This window comes from Narcine bancroftii, chromosome 9 (assembly GCF_036971445.1).
Source record: "Narcine bancroftii isolate sNarBan1 chromosome 9, sNarBan1.hap1, whole genome shotgun sequence".
NCBI classification, from domain to species: Eukaryota; Metazoa; Chordata; class Chondrichthyes; order Torpediniformes; family Narcinidae; genus Narcine; species Narcine bancroftii.
Window position 1 is genome coordinate 71,412,882 of NC_091477.1, and position 20,975 is coordinate 71,433,856.

General features: G+C 44.2%; 1 protein-coding gene across 1 annotated transcript; it reads left to right on the forward strand.

Moving 5' to 3' along the window:
- The first annotated feature begins 586 nt into the window (after positions 1-586).
- LOC138742266 (E3 ubiquitin/ISG15 ligase TRIM25-like) lies at positions 587-19,338 on the forward strand. Its single transcript, XM_069896408.1, has 6 exons — positions 587-1,250; positions 1,336-1,431; positions 2,430-2,660; positions 5,045-5,067; positions 14,162-14,292; positions 17,765-19,338. Exons 1-6 carry the CDS (start codon positions 687-689, stop codon positions 18,301-18,303), a joined length of 1,584 nt encoding a protein of 527 aa, XP_069752509.1. The 5' UTR covers positions 587-686; the 3' UTR covers positions 18,304-19,338.
- The last annotated feature ends 1,637 nt before the right edge of the window (positions 19,339-20,975 follow it).

Sequence of the window (20,975 nt, forward strand, 5' to 3'; positions counted from 1 at the left end):
AGCGTTTGACAGCAGTAGGTACCACGTAGTAATTTAAAGTTAGAGACTTTTCCGCTTTGAGTAATATTTATATGAACAGAAGTCTAGGCACATGACATTTTTCATAACTTTGATTTTTTTTTAAAATCCTTAGCCAATACAGAAGAAGCATTGATGGCCACACTCCCCAAGCCAACATTCTGGGCAAACAGACCCAGCTCTCACTCCGGGTTTGGCTGCCAGTGTCCTTACTCCCCACCCGATCCCGTCGTCTAGTTTGATCCCGTCGCTGTTTGGTTTAGCAGATCTTAACCATTTTCAGTCTCCTGCCTATCTGTGCATATATTACTCATCTCTGTTGACGCCCCCTCTTAATTTTCATCTGTCGAGGATGCCGCTGATTTATATAACGCTGCGATCAATCCTGATTCACCATCATCCCTCCAGTTTGAAGGCAGCCTTTGGTTACAAATCGAATTGCCAAAGAAACCAACCAAACAGCGTGAGAGGGGATACTCTGGGCTCCTTATTGGCAGGACAAGTTAAGGAGGAAAAGGGTCCACAGGTGCTGCCTGACCCGCGGAGGGATTTGCTCCAGATCCCACCGTCTTCAGTCTCTTGTGTTTTCAAGGGGAAACTTTGTGCGGTGGACAGGGTTGTGCACCCGTGCGCTTTCCGCCCTCAACTTCCGGTGTCCGTCACTCAACATGGCTTCCGCTCTTCAACAGGAGCCGTTGGAGGAAGAGTTAACCTGCACCATTTGCCTGGAGATCTTCACCGAGCCCGTGATCCTCAGCTGCAGGCACAGCTTCTGCCGAGCCTGTGTGGAGGAATTGTGGAGGGAGCCTGATTCTGGCACTTACACCTGCCCGCAGTGCCGAACGGGCTCCACAGTCAGGCCTGTCTTGGAGAAGAATTTCCAACTGGCAAACATAGTGGAGAGGTACAGAGCTCTGGACATCTCCCAGGACGCTGTCCCTTGCAGCTATTGCACCAAGAAAAAGCGCACCGCCGTGAAAAGCTGCCTTCGGTGCCAAGTGTCCATGTGTTCCGCGCACCATGGATTGCATAGCGAGAACGCGATGCTTCAGAGCCACCCCCTCACCGACCCCACTCCAGACATGGCCTCGGGGAAATGCACCGTGCATGAGAGGTTGCTGGAGATTTATTGCAAAGACGACGCCCTCTGTGTCTGCACCTTCTGCGCTCTATTGGGAAACCACAAGGGCCATGACGTTATTAGCATCAGCCAGGCAGTGAGCGAGATGAGAGTAAGTGTGTGAAAGTGTGTTGCTCCTTACTTTAGTGTTGTGTTTAGCAACTTCCAATGACCGTATTTATGTGGTACTCTGTTAGAATGGCTTTGAAGAACAGCAAGAGAAGCTCAGGCTCAGTGCGGAGACGTCACAGCGAGCACTGGAAGGTCTTCAGAAAGAAAAGGAAGATGCTCTGGTGAGTAAATTGGTTGGTCTGGGCATTTAAAAATCAAGAGAAGCTCAGGGTCAGTACGGAGACGTTGCAGCGAGCACTGGAAGGTCTTCAGAAAGAAAAAGAAGATGCTCTGGTGAGTAAATTGGTTGGTCTGGGAATTTGAAAATCTCCATTTTCACATCATATGGTGTTGTCACCTCTTCAGTCAGAAAGTTCTCAATTTGACCATTTGTCCAGATCTTCAATAATACGATCCACTTCCAAATTTTTTTTAAATTCCCTTTTATTCTGGGTATAAGAGTTCTCACCACTAATGCAAAAAATAGCAAGCCTAAAATAAACTTAATGGAATGAAACATAAAAGTTGCAGACACTGTGATTGCAGTAAAAACACAAAATTACTGGAGGAACTCAGTCCTCCTCCTACAAAAAATGTCTTCCTCTCTACTGCCATCAATTTGGCCCTCACCCACATTATCCACACCTCTGCCCTAGTCTCCTCTGCCCCTATGACAACAAGGAACAAAGTGTCTTCATCTATCATCCCACCAGCCTCTCCAAATCAAAGGGAACGACGGCTGACACCCAGAAGGGAGGGAAGATGTTGAGATCGCTAGTAAGTCCACCTTCATTCTATTACCTTTAACAAAAATTTCCTGTTTATCGTGCAGTAAATAAAATAAACAATTTGCATTCCGGAATAGCGCACAAAAAGTAATGAGCTAACCACTGGTGTTTGTGAGAGAGATATTGGCCAGCTGCTGAGGAGAACATATGCGTTTCTTTTCCAAATATGGCTAAAAGATGTTTTATCTCCCCTTGGGGAGTCGATGTCTTGTTCAAAAGATTAGAATGCATTATTCCCTAATCAATGTGGACCCAGCCTACTGTTTGTTTCCACCACTATCTTCTGACTGGGGTGAGCAAGCTACTATCAAAACAGTAGCTGACACCAGTGATGTGATGAATTATGAATGCAGAATTTTTATTGTGCCATCATTGAAATTTCCTTTCTGAAGGAAGCAACGAAGAAGAAGAAAGTAAATATTCTGAGGAAATATGAGGCTCTCAGGCAGCAAATTGAAGAGGAGGAAAAGCAAGCATATGAACAGCTGGATAAGGAACAGATTCGTATCATGACAGAGATTGATGGGAGAATTCTTGCACTCCAGAATTTGATGACAGAATTTGAGGAATCTCTGACATACCTCAACAATCTTTCAAAGAATGAAGATATCCTATTTATTGAGGTAATGGGGAAAAGTAGTGATGGCAATGAAATGTTCACTTTTTAATTGAAGATTACTGATTACATTTATTTGGAAATCCGAGAGACTGCATGGTGGAGAAAAAAATAAACTGCTGGAGGAAATCAGTGGTCAATATCAGTGTAGCAAATAGATGGTCAATGTTTTGCTCAACATGCTGTATTAAGATTGAGGATGGAGAGAGAAAATGGTCACCGTCCCCTCTCACTTCCACATTGTGGCTATTTTCCCTCCATAATCTGCATCAGGTAGAGTCTCAACCCAAAACGTCAACCATCCCTTTGCTTCCACTGATACTGTTCAACCCATGAGTACCTTCAGCAGTTTGCAATTTAATTACTTGATTTCGCATTTGTATATGCTTTAATTGTGTAGAATAGTTAGTAATTAGTTTCACTGTCAGCCTGAACTTCTACCTTTTGTTATTAGTTTACTATTAGTATATTTTACCTTCCTATTTCCCCATGTATAAACCTCTCCTTTTATTGTGGTGACTGATGGCCAATTCATTAGTTTCAGCACTCAAATAGCAGCCATTTAGATTAGTCTAGACAGGAGATAGCTGGAATCTACAAAAAAGTGTTGGAAGAAAAGATCAAGCAGCATCCGTGGAGGTAAAAGGTGTAATTTGACATCTTGGGTCAAGATCCTTCACCTGGACTGAGAGCAAAGGGTGGCAAGGTTGGTATAGCAGTTAACACAACGCCTTATAGTACCAGTGATCGGAGCCGGGGTTTGAATCCTGTGCTGACTTTAAGGAGTTTGTACATTCTCCCTGGGTTTTCCCCCGGGGGTTCTGGTTTCCTCCCACCATTCAAAACGTATCAGGATTGTAGGTGAATTGGGTGTAAATTGGGTAGCACAGACTTGTGGGCCAAAATGTTACTGTGCTGTATGTCTAAATTTAAAGAAAAAATTCCAGATGTAACAGTACTGTAGAGGGTAAGGATAGAAGCTGGTAGATAATAGGTGAAGGTAAGGTATTACCAGGTAGAGGGATGGGATGATGAGAGAGGTGATCAAAGGGAAAAGAAAATTAGGTGGGTGGGTGAATGTGTGGGGAAACACCATTGATGTGGAGAGAGAGACAGGGTTTTGGAGTTGGTAGCAAAAGGTGTAGGCAGGGACAAGAATATTAAACACAAGATGTGAGTTAGTTATTTTATTTATGAATGAAATGCAACCTGGACAAATCTGCATGCTTAAATAATTATCCTCAATTAAGCTTTCTGTTAAAGGAAATTAGTGATCTGGACCTTCATTGTGCTCCAGGTGATTGAATGATATTAATCGGTGCCCAGGTGAGAATAGTGAACTCTGCAGTGCTGTGAAGTAATTGAATTACTTCACCTCTAATACAAATCCATTTTAACAGCTTCTTATTGACTGACTGAAACACAAAAGTTTGCAGACGCTGTGATTGTAGTAAAAACACACTGAAATGCCAGAGGAACTCAAAGGGTCTTTTCAGAGTACATAAGAGACAAAGATATATTGCCATTGTTTCGGGCCTGAGCCCTTCTTCAAGGAATAAGCAGAATAAGCCAGGTGCAGGAAATCTCAAAAATCTCAGAATTCAGACAATGCTGTCTGCGGGAGGAATCCAAACCATCAAAAGGTGTTGATTGGATGTGATAAGGGATGAGGTAAGAATTTATCATGTTTGTGGGAAAGGAGACGGAAGGGAGAGGAAGGGAACGTGACAGGGGAAGTGGTTCCATATAATACTCACAAAGGCTGCTTTTCCTGCTCTCCATACTGCTGTGATTGTGTAGCGTGCTCAACAACGGAAGAAAATGAAGTGGTTGGATGGATGTGCAGAGGTTCCCTTTCTGTCACTATGTGGTTCACGTTCCACATGTAGGTTGATGACCGTCATCACTGCTGCTCGGCCCTCAGCACTTCTGTGCTCTTGAGCTGCCGACCTGTGGATGAAGTCTGTTTAAGTATTGGGAACATTAAAACTCCAATCTACAGCTCCCACTAAAATTCCCACTCTTGGGTTCAGAGCAGCAGCCACAGCTGTGGCTTGCGTCCATTGTAGGAAACTACTGCAGAAACTCTAATCCACCTGTTCATTCTCTACCCTCATCCTTTCTCATTATATTTAAAATCCTTGCCCTTAAGTAGTTCTGCCACCTTCCTTTCAGTGGATTTCCATTCCAAGGAAATGGGTGGTTGGGCCCACACCGGCCTTTTGTTCTTGTCAGCACATCTTCCAGCTCCCTGTCTTTGGTGTAAAATTATATTCTTTACAACTTTTCTTCCTTTTTACTGTCTTTTATAATTACCACTTTTTCAGTATGATTTGGTCTCTTTCGCATTCAATATGTTATTTTACATTTGTTTTCAATTTCTTATTTCAGGGATTTAACTCCATTGTGAAACGGTAAGTAAAAGTTATTTTCATAATATTCTGTCACACAATTGTATTAATCATGAATCAGTCATTACATTTTACTGTTCCTGCTAAGTATATCTTGGGTGCTGATGAGTGGTGTCATGCCAACAATCTTGCGTTCGACATCAGCAAAACCAAGGAGCTGATTGTGGACTTCAGAAGGAAGTCAGGGGAACATGACCCAGTCCTAATTGAGGGCTCTGTAATGGAGAGGGTCAAGAACTCCTGGGTGTCAACATCTTTGAGGAGCTGTCCTGGAGCCTCCATGTGGATGCAATCACAAAGAAAGCTCACCAGCAGCTATTCTTTCTGAGGTGCTTGAGAAGATTCAGTATGTCACTGAAGACTCTCAAACTTCTACAGTTGTACTGTGGAACATATTCTGGCTGGTTGCATCATTGTCTGGTATGGAGGTGCCACTCTCAAGACAAAAAAAAATACTCCAGAGAGTTGAAGAGGCAGTATCTTAAAAAAAAAAAAGCAGGCTCTATCCTCCAAGATCCCCACCACCCAGCCCATGCCCTCTTCACTCTGCTACCTTTGCGGGAAAAGGTACAGGAGCCTAAAGACAAGCACTCAGTGGCACAAGGACAGCTTCTTCCCCGCTGCCGTCAGATTCCTGAATGATCAATGAACCAAAGACACTGCTTTGCTTTTCATGTACTATTTTGTTTTTTTTTTAATTTATTATTGTAAAAGTGGTTGTATGTGTGGTGGTACATCACTGGCCTACTGCAGGGGGCAACACCTGTACCTGCAGGAGTGTACTGCCAGCCAACTGCAGGGGGAAACCTCTGTACCTGCAGGAGTGTAAGGGGACAGGACAACACCTGGCCAGCTGTCAATCAGTCGGCCTGAAGGGATCAAGCCCCACCTGGTCGGGTGTCAATCACCCTCTGAGATATAAGCCTGCGCCGGCCTCCCGAAGCTCGCTCAGAGTTACTGCAGCTACAGCCAGCCTGACTCTGTGGAAGTCTTTGTGGATTAAAGCCTGTTGTACAGTCTTTATCTTTGTGTGTGTCTGATTCTGGCTAACAGCACACCACAATTTAATCCACAAAATTTTCCCACGGCTGCCATGGAAAAACTCCTGAGCGCAAGGAGCCTCGAAGTTGACCCATGCCACCCGGAAGCCCAGACACGCTTCGAGATCTGGCAGCACGTGGTCGAGGCAATCATCGAGGCACACGAAAGTGGCAACCTAGACTCAGATTGGAAGAGGTTGGTCCTACTCCAGTCAAAGCTGGGTCCCCACGCCTTCCAGGCAACCAAAGGCTGCTCCACGTACTACAAGAGTGCAATGGACACTGTCGAGAACTTGTACAAGCCTCCCATGAATGCGGTTCTGTGCAAGGTACCTCCTCAACACCCGAGCCCAGCAACCTGGGGAGACGGCTGAGTCTTACCTGGGACACCTGCAAAAGTTGGCCTGACCGTGTCTGGCTGAACCTGGGGTAGGTGCAGAGGAGGTCGAGAGGCTGATCTGGGATGCCTTTGTCTGAGGGCCACTCGGCAGAAGCTGCTTGAAGACAATATCTACGCCCTAACCAAGACAATGGAAGTGGTCCAAACCCTGGAAGCGGCAGCCCTGAACATTGAAGTCTTCGATTCCAGGTTCCCCCAGGCTCCCTCATGGCCCTCTCACACTGCAGCCCCAGAATGAGATGGGGAGGAAAACATCGCTGTGGCAGGTGCCCAGCACCCCTGTAAGTACTGTGGGTCCTGGTGAGGGTCAGACCGACAATTGCGCCAAAACTGCCTGGCTAGGAACCAGTATTGTTCCCAATGTGGCAAGAAAGGCCACTTCGCTAAAATGTACCTCTCAAAACCAGCCAGCAGCTCAGCAGCCCTCTAATACCTCCCCCACAGACCCCTCCATGTGTGCGTACCGGGCAGCGTCATTGTCCCTGCTACGACTTCCTCCTTCCCCGACCTCGATGGTGCAACATCCAGCCCCGCCAGCGACTGTCTCAGCGTGTGTCCTGAGCACCTGGACCAGCCCCCGCCCTCGCCAGCGCAGCATCCCGAGAACTACAGTGATGTCACTTCCGGCTGACATAATGATGTCACTGCCACTGGACCCGATTACATCACTTCCCCCGGCGCAATGAACACGGCTGGGGAAGGAGGCCAGCCATGCAACGGGTCCCCACGTGCCGCTGCCATCTTGGGCCAGGCAGTGGCTGACACGAAGGCCCCCAACGACGTCAACACGGGCGGTGACTAGGCTGCCCTACCAACACTCCCCACGCCTCCGGGTGCCAGTGGCTGCCGCACACCACATCCCACGACCGATGTCGACGTGGTCAACATGGGCGATGACCAGGCCGTCATACCAACCCTCCCCACGCCTCCGGATGCCATAAATCGCTGCGCACAACCAGAGAGCGAAGACTCCAACTCTGAGATGGTCCTGGCCGCCACCACGCTGACCAGGGACATCCCTCACGATCTCGGGTACTCTGATGCACATGCAAGTCAACGGACAGGTATCAAAGTACCTGTTCGACAGTGGCAGCACTGAGAGTTTCATTCACCCAAGCGTGGCCCATTCCCTGAGATTAAAAGTCCACCCCACCACCTGCTCGATCACCCTCACCGGCAAGAATAAGACTGTTGGTACCCTTGGGCGCTGCTTGGCCTATATAACTGTGGGAGGGGAGACTTACACAGGGTTCAGGCTCCTGGTCATGCCCAAACTCTGCCCCCAAGTCCTCCTGGGCCTAGATTTCCAGTGCCACCTGCAGAATGTCACCCTTGCCTTCGTGGGGCCCCAACCTCCACTCACATTACACAGCACACCAATCTACCAGCCCCGGCCAACCTGCAGCCTCTCCACACTGTGCATATCCCCACCGACGCTCTTCCCACATCTTGCACTAGGCTGCAAGCCAAGAGCCGCCAGAAGTAGGTGCTATTGCACCGGAGACAGAGACTTCATCAAGGTGGAGGTGCAGCAACTCCTGGCGGAAGGTGTCATAGAGCCCAGTAACAGTCCTTGGAGAGCCCAAGTCCTGGTGGTCAAAGTGGGAAGTAAGCCGAGGATGGTTGTGGATTACAGCCAGACCATTAACTGGTACACCCAGCTGGACGCCTACCCCCTGCTGAGGATCGCCGACATGGTCAACGAGATAGCCCGCTACTGGGTTTTCTCCACGATTGACCTGAAGTCAGCGTATCAACAAATCCCCACACTCTTGAAGGACAAGCCCTACACCGCCTTTGAGACAGATGGACGTCTGTACCGGTGAGTTCCTTTGGGGGTAACGAATGGGGTCTCCGTTTTCCAGCAGGAGATGGATCTCATGGTAGACCGGCACAAGCTGAAGGCAACGTTCCCGTATCTGGATAACGTCACTATCTGCGGCTGTGACCAGCAAGACCACGATGCTAACCTGTAGAAATGCCTCCAGACGGCTGGGGAGCTGAACCTCACTTACAACAAGGAGAAGTGTGTGTTTAGCACCACCCGCCTCGCCATCCTGGGGTACATCGTGGCCCATGGAGTCGTCGGCCCAGATCCGGAAAAGATGCGCCCATTAATGGAGTTACCTCTCCCCCACGCTAAAGGCCCTCCGCAGGTGACTGGGCCTTTTCTCTTATTACTCGCAGTGGGTCCCTCGCTTCTTGGACAAGGTCCGCTTACTGGCCCAAGCTACAACTTTTCCCCTCCAACCCGAGGCGCAGACAGCCTTCATCCGCATCAGGAAAGACATCGCGGATGTCACAATACAGGCTGTGAATGAGGACTCCCCCTTCCAGGTGGAGAGCGATGCCTCCATGGTAGCTCTCGCCACTACCCTCAACCAAGAGGGGCACCCTGTCGCTTTCTTCTCCAGGACCCTCCACGGCTCCGAGCTAGGGCACTCCACCATTGAAAAGGAGGCCCAGGCGATTGTGGAAGTGGTCTGCCACTGGCGCCACTACCTGGCCGGCAGGAGATTCACCCTCTTCATGGACCAGCGGGCCGTGGCGTTAATGTTTAACACTACCCACAAGATCAAGAACGACAAGATCCTGTGCTGGAGAGTCGAGCTGGCAACCTACAGCTACGACATCCAGTACCGCCCTGGGAAGTTTAACGACTCCCCCCCCCCCCCCCCCCCCATGCCCTCTCTCGCACCTGCGCGTCTAAGCATGACGACAGGCAGCAGGCATTGCATGAGTCCCTCTGCCATCTGGGTGTCACCAGGTTGTACCACTTCATTAAGTACCGGAACCTGCCGTACACCGTCAGGGACATGACCGAGGCCTGTCAGGTCTGTGCGGAGTGTAAACCCCGTATCTTCCACCTGCCCCAAGCCCATGTTGTAAAGGCTACTCGGCCTTTCAAGCGTCTTGGCATGGACTTCAAAGGGCCCCTGCCTTCCACGAACTGAAACGTCTACTTCCTCACGAAAGTGGGTGAGTACTCACGCTTCCCTTTTGCTATCCCTTGCCCGGACACCTCCATGGCCACTGTCATCAGGGCCCTGGTGCAGATCTTCACCATGTTTGGCTACCCTGCCTTCATCCACAATGACCGGGGGTCTAGTTTCATGAGTGACAAGCTGCGCCAGTACCTGACAGTGAGGGGAATCACGACCATTCGCACGACGAACTATAACCCGAGAGGCAATGAGCAATTGGAATGCGAAAACAGGATGATCTGGAAGGCAGTCCTCCTGACTCTCAGGTCAAAAGGGTGGGCCGTTGAGTACTAGCAGGATGTCCTGCCCGTGGAGCTCCATGCCATTCGGTCGCTGCTGTGCACGGCTACCAACGAGACCCCCTTTTTTTTTTTTTAATTTTTTTTTTTTTTCACACCATAAATCACATTAGCCATGATATACACTATTTCTTTTCACACATATACAGTGACTTTTTCTCCCCCCCCCCTTTCCTCCCAAACCACCCCCCCACCCCCCCCTCTCATCCATTTTAGGTATACAATCTAGGTTGCATTAAGCCAGTCAGACAATGTTGTCATTCAACAAAATTACACCAGAAATTCTACTGAGTCCATTCTTTTCTTTCCTTCTCCTTCCATCAACTTAGGTAATGTTTGTCCCCGGTAGGTTTTTGCTATTGTATTTAATGTAAGGCTCCCATACTTGTTCGAATATTTCAATATTATTTCTTAACCTATATGTTATTTTTTCTAATGGAATACATTTATTCATTTAAATTTAGTAGTTTCTTCCTTTTAATTTGGTTATGTATTCCATTAATATTTAAAGACATATAGTTCAGCGTAGCCCTTTTATATTTTGTTTATCTTCTCTTTCCGTTTTTCCATCATTACCTTTCCTCCTTTTCCATTTCTGTTTTCTTATTTTCAACTCTTTATAAGACAACATTCCTACAACATCTAACATTTTCCTTATTCTCCTATTTCTATCTTATTTATCCCCAATCTCCCCTTCACCTCCTGAGTTGTCCTTTATCCCTTGTCGGACAACCACATCTCCCCTCTCCATTTGGATTTGCGAATCCACTCGCAAGCGTCAACTGATTTTGCAGTGACCGCTATTTCCCCCCACCCCGCCTCCCCCAGAAAAGATTTCACTTTTCATATGTCACAAAGGTCCCTCTTTTAATTCCCTCCTTATTCTCTCTATTCCATTACCTTCCCTTATTAATTCTTGTCTATACTATCTATATTTTCCTCTAAGTACAGATACATTCATGTATGCTCATTGTCTCTATTCACTCTTATACCTCTTTACCTGCATACATATCAATCGTGATCATTTTTACTCTCATTACCCGTCTTCATCCCTCAGTCTATTTTTGTCTTTACCCACATACATATCAGTCGTGATCATTTTAACTCTCATTACCCGTCTTCCTCCCTCAGTCTATTTTTGTAATTGTTCTGCAAATTTTCGTGCTTCTTCTGGATCCGAGAATAGTCTGTTTTGTTGTCCTGGAATAAATATTTTCAATACCGCTGGATGCTTTAGTATAAATTTATACCCTTTCTTCCATAAAATCGCCTTTGCTGTATTGAACTCTTTTCTCTTCTTTAGGAGTTCAAAACTTATATCTGGATAAATGAAGATTTTTTGCCCTTTATACTCCAGTGGTTTGTTGCCCTCTCTTACTTTTTCCATTGTCTTCTCCAGTACCTTTTCTCTTGTAGTATATCTTAGGAATTTTACTACAATAGATCTTGGTTTTTGTTGTGGTTGTGGTTTAGAGGCCAATACTCTATGTGCCCTTTCTATTTCCATTTCATGCTGTAGTTCTGGACATCCTAGGGTCTTAGGGATCCACTCTTTTATAAACTCCCTCATATTCTTGCCTTCTTCATCTTCCTTAAGGCCCACTATCTTTATGTTATTTCTTCTGTTATGGTTTTCCATTGTATCTATTTTTTGAGCTAGTAGTTCTTGTGTCTCTTTAGTTTTTTTATTAGATTTCTCCAATTTCTTTTTTAAGTCTTCTACCTCCATTTCTGCTGCTACTGCCCGCTCTTCCATCTTGTCCATTTTTTTTCCCATTTCTGTTAAGGTCATCTCCATTTTAATTATTTTCTCCTCTGTGTTGTTTATTCTTTTTCTTAAATCCTTAAATTCCTGTGTTTGCCATTCTTTAAATGACTCCATGTATCCTTTAATAAGAGCAAGTATATCCTTGACCTTGCCTATCTTTTCTTCTTCTATTTCCCCATACTCTTCCTCTTCTTCTTCCTCTGGGTTGGCCATCTGTTGTTTCTTTGCTGCCCTTTCCTCCTCTTCTTTCTTGTTTCTATTGTCTTCTGTGGTCTCTTCTTGCTGCAGGTGTTCTGCAGCTGTCGTTGCCGGCTGTGGAGATCGACTCCCCAGCTGGTCCCCCCTCCCGTCGGTGTGTTTTTTTTCATTCGCATCGCGCATGCGCGGTTGCGCACTTTTGCTCGGCTCTGCGAGCCATTTTTGTAGTCCATTATTTACCGACCTGAGGGAGCGGGTTTCTCTCTCCGCAGCGGGCCTCTTCGGACAGGTAAGGCCTTCACCTTTTTCCTCCTTTGTCTTCTCTTCCTCTCTTCTTACCGTTGCTTTCGACTTTTCTTTTTTTGTCGCCATCTTCTTTCCACCTTTATACTCACTTTTCTGTAACTTTTATTTCTGTGCCTTTGTGTTTTCTCTTGTTTTTCCAGACTTTTCTGGAGAGGGCTGGAGTTCACCGTCCGGGCACTACTCCATCACGTGACTCCTCCTCCCAACGAGACCCTTCATGAACGTCTGTCCTCATTCCCCAGGAAGTCGGCAACTGGAATGTCCCTCCCAGCATGGCTCACATCTCCGGGACCAGTGCTCCTGTATAAGCACGTACAGACACTCGAGGCCGAAGCCCTAGTCGAGCAGGTCATCCTCCTTCGTGCAAGCCACAACTACACCTACATTAGGTTCGACAGTGGCAGGGAGGACACCGTCTCAACCAGGGACCTGGCTCCAGCAGGAGCACCACCACACCACACCGTCCTCCAGTCCAGGACGACGCTGACCGAGCATACATCCAACTATGAGACACGCAGGACCTTCTTGACCACCAGGGGCCAGCTTCAGCCCTGGGAAATGAACCTGCCCCCCCCCCCCTCCACCCATCCAATACGACGCTCGTATGTCGACCCTGGCCACCCCTCCATGCGCACCATACCAGTCACAGAGATCCCTGGTGCCAGCCCCCCCACTTCTCCGACCAGTGACCAGGAGCCAGTCCTAGGACGGTCACAGAGACCCCGACGGCTGCCGGACTGTCACAAACTGTAAATATTGTATATGTATAGGGGGTGCAATTCCTTGTTACTGCACTCTTCGCCCCCCCCCCCCCCCCCGGGACAATTTTAAAGAAGGGGGTGAATGTGGTGGTACACCACTGGCTTACTGCAGGGGGCAACACCTGTACCTGCAGGAGTGTACTGCCAGCCTACTGCAGGGGGCAACCTCTGTACCTGCAGGAGTGTAAGGGGACAGGACAACACCTGGTCGGCTGTCAATCAGTTGGCCTGAAGGGATCAAGCATCACCCTCCGGGATATAAGCCTGCGCCAGCCTCCCGAAGCTCACTCAGAGTTACTGCAGCTATAGCCAGCCTGGTTCTGTGGAAGTCTTTGTGGATTAAAGCCTGTTGTACCGTCTTTACCTTGTGTGTGTCTGATTCTAGCGAACAGTGCACCACAAGATGAATGTTTGCTCTTTGACGATGCTGCAAAACATCAAATTTCATGACTTGTTCATTACAATAAATTCTGATTCTGGAACCTAAATTTGTTTGGATTTCGTCACCAATCTTGGCTGCTGCAATTAACATAGAATTGGCAAATTGTAAACATCACAATACCTGTTTATTGCCACAAAGTTTCCTGTGCATCATTTCTAACAATGTCCTAGCAGTGTAATGAGGTAGTTGGCCAGGGTTGTGCTGGTTGTGCTGTTTCTGGCCATGTTCTCTTTTTGGTTCTTCTGATATGTGAATTACTAGCTGCTGGACTGCAGAATGACTTGTGACATATCAGTGTGAGAATTGGGTTTTCTGGCTTTTTGAAGATCCTTCTGGAGAGCTGTGACATGAATCAGTTGAACAAAGAAAACTGCAGTACCGTACCAGCCCTTCAGCCCTCAATGTTGGCCAACCCATATATCCCTTTAAAAACAAAAATACTAAACCCACCCTACCCTATAACTTTTTTTCTTCCATCCATGTGCCTGTCAAAGACTCTCTTAAATGCCCCTAATATTTCTGCCTCGACTATCATCCCAGGCAAGGTATCCCAGGTACCCCCAATCTCTGTGTTTATATATATATTTTTTTAAAACTTACTCCTGAAGTTCTCCTTTAAGCTTGCCTCCCCTAACTTTGTGCATATGTCCTCTGCTGTTTGCCATTCCTGCCAGTTGTAAGTACCAGTTCTCGAGAATGGTTTGAACATGCACAAGAGGCTCCTCAAATTTTAACACCCAAATTTTAGATTTGATGCATTATTGTGGAAATTTTTGTGCGTGCTCTGACATTGAGACAACTTTTTATTAAATCTTTCTACAGTAATGCTCTAGCCACATTCACCTTGTTTTATCGTTATATACACATTCCATTTCATTATTGTAATGTTTTATTTTCAGGTTCAAGGATTTCTCATTGCCGTTTGTACCCCCACCTTACAATTCAGATGAGACGCAGACAAAAGACCCACTAAAATGTACAGATGAAGGAACTGAGGAGGTGAAGGACAGAGAGACAATGGTCCAACTCTGTAAGTAAGCTACAAAAATCTTTTATTGCAGTAGGATATCCTACTGCACATTGCAGTAGGATATCTTCCAGTTAATCTTGCTTCCTTTTGTAAAAATTTTATTTAGGTATAAAACCACTGAACAAACATATCACAATATTTCAAACTTAATCTAACTATGTGGTATTTTATATATATTTAAAATTAAGAAAGAAAACCCTACTCTAAATCCCTCCAACTTCCTACAAACTTTAAAAAAAAGGAGAAAAAAGGATAAGAAAACCACAACAGGAGCACTTCACTTTCCAATACTTTTAAACTTTTAGAAACCAAAAGGAGAAAGGGAATGTTCGAGATTCATTTAAATGTTAATACCAGCAGTTTGTAAATATGGGCTCCATAATTCACAGAAGTATGATATTTATCTCTTAAATTGTAAGTAATTTTCTCAAATGGTATACAACTCCGAACTTCTGCTTGTCATCTGTCCATTTTCAAATTAAAATCTGACTTCCAAGTTATAGCAGTACATTTTCTTGCTATTGCCAAAGCAATTTGAAAAAATTTACTTGCTACATATTCAATTTTAATTTAGGTTTAATTCCTCTAACATCTCCCAGTAAAATAACATTGGATCCTGTGGAAATTTTACTCCAGTTATTCGTTCTAATAAATTACCCAAATCAAGCCAAAAAGGTTTAATTGTGGAACACTGCCATGTCGAAACCAAAAAAGCACCAACTTCTTGTCCTCATCTAAAACCTAAATCTGGATAAATATTATTTATATTATGTAACTTTGGTGTTAAATACAACTGATAAATAAAATTATATTGAACTAAATAGTATCTCGCATTTATTGTACTTTTCATACTCTCTCTACATATCTGAATCCATCTATCTCCCGTTTATGAACTCCTTTTCGAGCCTTCTTTTGTAATAATTTGTATATCTCTAAAATGAATTTCTTTACATCCCTATTACTTAATAATAATTTTACTTCTGTCTCCACTGGTAATGCTAAATCTTAGCCAAAAATTTTACAAAAAAACTCAACTTAATAATGACAAAATTTTGTATTTTCCAATATCTTACATTTTTACTTCATTCTACTAAAAGTTTCTTGGATTCAAAACATTCTTTAATTTTCGTAATACCACAATTTTGCCAAATTTTTAAAAAATCCATAGAAAATGAAATAAAAGTGTTCTTCCAGACATGAAACCTCTTCCTCCAGTCTCTTTATCAATTTTATTCCAAAGTTCAATTAAATATTTCATCATGGATGTTTCTTTAACAGTCTTATATTCCATTTATAAATAAACTGTTGTGGATCAGTTTCTCCTATTTTATCAAGTTCTGTATTTACCCACAGTCTTGCTTCCTTTTGTTATGAGTTTTAATCAAACATCTCTATCAACAAGTTCCATTCAGTTTTGCATCTTCAACAGCAACAATATGTTTTTGACCAAAAATAATTTGTAGATGATACACAAAGTCTGCAATATTTTGTTGCTGATTCATTATTTTTATATGATGACATATAAAGCACAGAAACAGGCCCTTTGGCCCATTAAGTCCATGCCAACTGTCAAGCACCCACTCTTGCTGCAGGAAGTCTGCAGATTACAACCGGGTTCTGTTCCTGAGAACTGTTCAAAACCCGAACTGTTTGCTAGTCGTAAGTTAACATTATGTGGGTGTTGCAGAAAAAATCTCGGACACAGAGGACAGCTGCTGAAGAAAGCATTTATTCAAACATGATACCACGCAGAGAGCTCGATCTCCTAAAAGTGTAGGTCTGATTCTCTGCCTTAGGTAAAAAAGACACACACATTTATAATCAGAATAAGAAAAACATTTGCAAGTAAGAACAAAGGGGCTTTTCAACATTTCAGGCATAAATCAACTCAAAGGCTGTTACAACTTACCACATCTAGCAAGAGAAGAACATCGGGTTTTTGTAACAAAGACTTAAGCTGGTACAATAAGCTGGTGTCACATCATCTCGAGCTACAACACAATCAGCTGAGAAACTGCGGTTAAATGAGGGATGGAACACCAATTAACCATTTGTTAAGAAAAGACTTTGAAGTTATGTCAGTAAAAATCTTGAAAAGTTTGAAATTTCCTCCACAGTGGGTTAGGATCGCAGAAACAGTTGTGATGGAAGAGTGAGCAATGTGTGAGGAAGAGTGACCACCAACCCGCCTCATTGACTTAGCAAGTGATCTGCTCAGTGCTCTTGGCTCAGCCCGATCCTGAACTGTTGCTGCCTGGGTGGGGGGCGTAGGAGTTGGAAAAGTTGGGACAGAAATTCCCCCTTCACACTTGGCGGAAGCTGGCAAATCCATTTTGCCTGTCACCCATGGCCTAGGAAGAACCAGTAATCCCATTTTATTCTCATTCTATTCTCCTCAATCCTAATCTCAACCACCCACGCCCCCCCCCCCCCCCACCAAAACCAACCCAACTCTAGTGTTCACTTACACACTAGGAAGAATTTATAGTGGCCATTAAACCTACCAAAGTGGAAGTGGGAGGAAACCAGAGCATCCAGTTGGGGGTAATCCCACAGGTTCATGGGGAGCACATCAAAACTCCACCCAGGATTGAACCCAGATCACTGGAGCCTCTGTGCTGGCCCAAATGTGCTTCATGTAATGAGGTACCATGGTGGAGCAATAATTTTTTACTAGACCAGGGGTGGCCAAACTGCGGCTCGCGAGCCATATGCGGCTCTTTGATCTTTAATATGTGGCTCGTGGAAAATTCAAATATTCTAGAAATTTCGACCCCCCCTCCCCCTCGCCCGGCTGACTCGATCTGCCGGTCTCTCGCCCGCCCAACTAATTTTGTAAGGTGCAAATCTGATTAAAATACCTCTAATTTTTTTTGGTTTACTTTTTTTTACATATTTGTGTCTTTGTGATACTAAAACTAATACAAATTAACAGTTTAAAAACTGCATGCATGAATAAATATTATTGCATTTCTTAAAATTGATTTAAATTTTTTTTAACAAAATGTGTATGTAACAATAAAAACGTATGTGTGAATTTTGTTCATGTCCTGCAGCTCTCAAGCATCTGAGCTTTATCGTTTGTGGCTCCTACATTAAGCAAGTTTGGCCACCCCTGTACTAGACTAATAATCTGGAAACCCAAGTTCAAATCCCATTGTGGAATTTGAAATAGGTCATTCTTACCTGCTCTGCCCAATACATGACTCCAGACTCCAATGTAGCTGATTCTTAACTGCCCTCTGGAAAGTCACGACAGGAGCTATATAAATACAATTTTTTTTAAAAATTCTATGTGTGCATGCATGCGTTTTGCGGTTAAGCCTCTGCAATGGAACTTGAACCCACATTTTTCTGACTTTGCAATTAATGACACTCTCAACAGTTGTTTAAAAATTCTTGGAAGGTGGTTCCAGCGCTGAATATGAAGAAAGAAATTGTCCATGACGCTGAGATCTCTTTCCATTCACAGATGGGCAGACGCCGACCCTGGATTCAGACACGGCCAATCCTTATCTTGTCCTGACAGACAACAACAGAACAGTGTCTGCATCGAGCCAGATACAGCCATTCCAGAGAAGTACCCAGAGGTTTGATCGATGGCCTCAGATCCTTGCCACTGAGTGTGTGAGCTGTGGCCGATCCTACTGGGAGGTAGAGGTTAGGGAGGGTGGTGGGGCCTGGAGCATTGGGGTTTGCTACACGAGCATTGACAGAAAGGGGGAGGGAGATGAATGTCTGCTGGGTTTTAACAAAAAGTCCTGGTGCATCCATTCTGGCCCCTATGTCCTTTCAAGTCTTCACAATGGGAAGAGAATTGCAGAGTTTGCAGGGAAACCTTCAACGGTGGGAGTGTTTGTGGATTTTGAAGGTGGAGTTGTCTCCTTTTACAGTGTGTCGGGCAATAAAATAACCTTGTTGTACACTTTCCGTGGAACATTCACTGAACCTCTCTACCCAGCACTGCGACTTCGAACTGGCGTCACTCTATCCCTGTCTTCCCTGAAGTAACTTGGTTGCTGCTGCATCCTCCCATTTCTTTTATCAACACAGCTGCATAAACACCAACCTTCATCTCTTTGCTCAGCTTTCTGTCTGGGACACAAATTGCAGTGAATATCTGCAGTGGATGCGGTGGCATCCACACTAAACCTATGGGCAATTGAGACCCATCTTCCCTCTTGAGCTGCATCCCCCATTCTTGTAACAACCATTTCATTCAGTATTTATGGGTATAAATAAGGAACGTAATTCTCATCACTGTTATTTCATTTAGCAACACTTTTCAACTCAAATATTTTTCAACTCGCGCTTGTCCATTTTTGTGCCCTGTCTTAATGCTCCTCTAATCCCAAAGACCATCGAAGATGAACGTGTGGGGCTGAATGAGTTTCTCTTCCAGTTTTAACAATTCTATATGATCTAAAGCACAGCCACAGCCCTTCGGCCCAACTCATTCACACCAACCATGTTGTCGACCTGAACTGAACCCATTTGCCTGTATGCTATCTTTGTCAAAATATAATGACTTTAAAATGGAATCTACTGTTGTAAACAAAATTATAATTTGGATCTTTGAAGGGGAGGCCTGGGTGTGGTGGTTGGTTCTCAATGGCCTGGTTTTGTTAAAGAAATATCATAATCTAATTAGAATTACCCTCATTTGGTTTGTATCTCAGGTTTTCACTTTGCATAAAAAAAACTTGTAATCGTTTTACATGTTGTAAATCAAATGATTTTCTTGCAAATGTGCATCAGACAGGAGAATAAGGCAAAGTCCTGTCCAGTATGTGTTAATTCTGTCTAGCCCATTTATGTCTTGGTGCTTAATCTACCAAAAATGTATTTTATATCTTTTACTTCTGTATACTTTTGTTTTGAACCTTGATGACTGGCAGGTTTAATTGCATCATCTCATGGAAAAATCTCACAGAAAAGGGCTATTCTCTTGGTGTGACACTCCCATATTCTGCATCAATACAAGGACTAATTCATTTGTTTATTGAAACTTTTGAATAAAAAGTAATTTTGCGTTCATGTGAACAATGATCTTTGGTTTTCTAGTTATACCGATGGCTCTTTGTTTTTCTACAACCGTAGATGGAGCTACACTGGTGGCCCAGTAATATGTGGAATCTCTTTAGATGGAATCTGACTTCACATATGGATTGATTGCTATTCATTTCTTGTATGTGTGTTGACTGATGATTAGGAGGATGGATAATAAAGTAAAACCTTGTGCTCTTTGCACACAGTGGAAAATATTTTGATTCAAACTATGCATCATGCGAAAATTGTTCACCAAAGTGTTTTAATTGAGAAATAAAATCTTTTAAACTGGGTTGCATTGAGCACAGAGGGGCCATACTGAGACTAATATATTGACGTGAGGCTCTTCTCTCCATCTAATCTGAAAAACGTTTGATTTTTATGTAATTTAACTATCTTTGAATCCACCTCTATTTGTTTCAGCTATGTCTTGTGAGAGAGTTGACCATTTCAACCATTCCACCAGAGATGGTTTCTCTTGGAATCCCTGTTTAGTTTGTTCATTATATAAGATTAATTTTAAGAATCTCAATTAGATCAGCCTTCAGACTCCTCTGCAGTCCTAATCTCTGAATCAAATGCCTCTTCATGCTTTTAATAATTTTGAGCCCAAAACAAGATCTCAGCAAGCCTTGAAATAATTTTACTACTCTAGAAAGTGTTGGACTCTGGCTTTAATTTATTTACTCTTAATTTAGTCTATGTGTGAGCTGAGTCCAGCGCGTTCGTTGAATGAAGTGATAGGAGAAGGTATTCGGTTCAACAGTCAGTTTATTACACCACACAGCACAGCACAGCACAAGAATAAAACTTAACAGAGCTCTGGGTCAGTCTGTTAGTTCATAGGTCACCTGCCAGTGAGCTACTCCCCGAGACTGACCCCTATTGTCCAGTTGGCACAGTTTATATAGGTCCATCTTATCACACAGAACAAAAGTTGTTTTCCCTGCTAGATCTTTTTGCATAAGGGTTATCACAAGTCATCTCCTGTTTTGCAGATTTCTGGGGTGTAGCCTTCCCATGTTAATCCTCCAGGCCAGACTATCCTGTTGTTTAGATCTGAAATTAATTCATCCCCAGATATTTCTAATCACCATACGGTCCCTGTCTGGCCAATTTCTGCTGTTCTCTTTAACACCTCCTCGTGCCTTAATCTTCCTCCTAGACTGGTTTTCCATTCCCTTTGATTCTTGCCGGCCATTCTTTGTTCTGATCTGGCCTGTGTCTCCTGTGCTACTTCCCACCTCCTTCAGTTGAGCATTCCTCCTAAATCGTTTTATGCATATCCTCTCCCTGTATCTTGGGAGCAGCCAATTTTGTTCAGCCAACTTTGCTCCATGCTGTGACAGCCACTTAGCCACATTCCTCTTTCCCTGACTCATGCAGTACAAATAAACTTATTGATTAATCATTTATTTCATAATGTTTTAACCCCTAGATTCCAACAAAAGCAACATAGCTTAGTCTATTTTTTTTAAAGAAGTTGTAATTATGGTTGGTGTTTTTCCACCTCTGAGATTTTATCTCAGCAATGATTTTTCCTTTGAGAAGACACCACCTGAAACTAAAATTATAGTTCCCTATTAAAAGTAGTCATTGCTGTTCTCTATAGAGTTTTGGTCAAGCTCTGATAA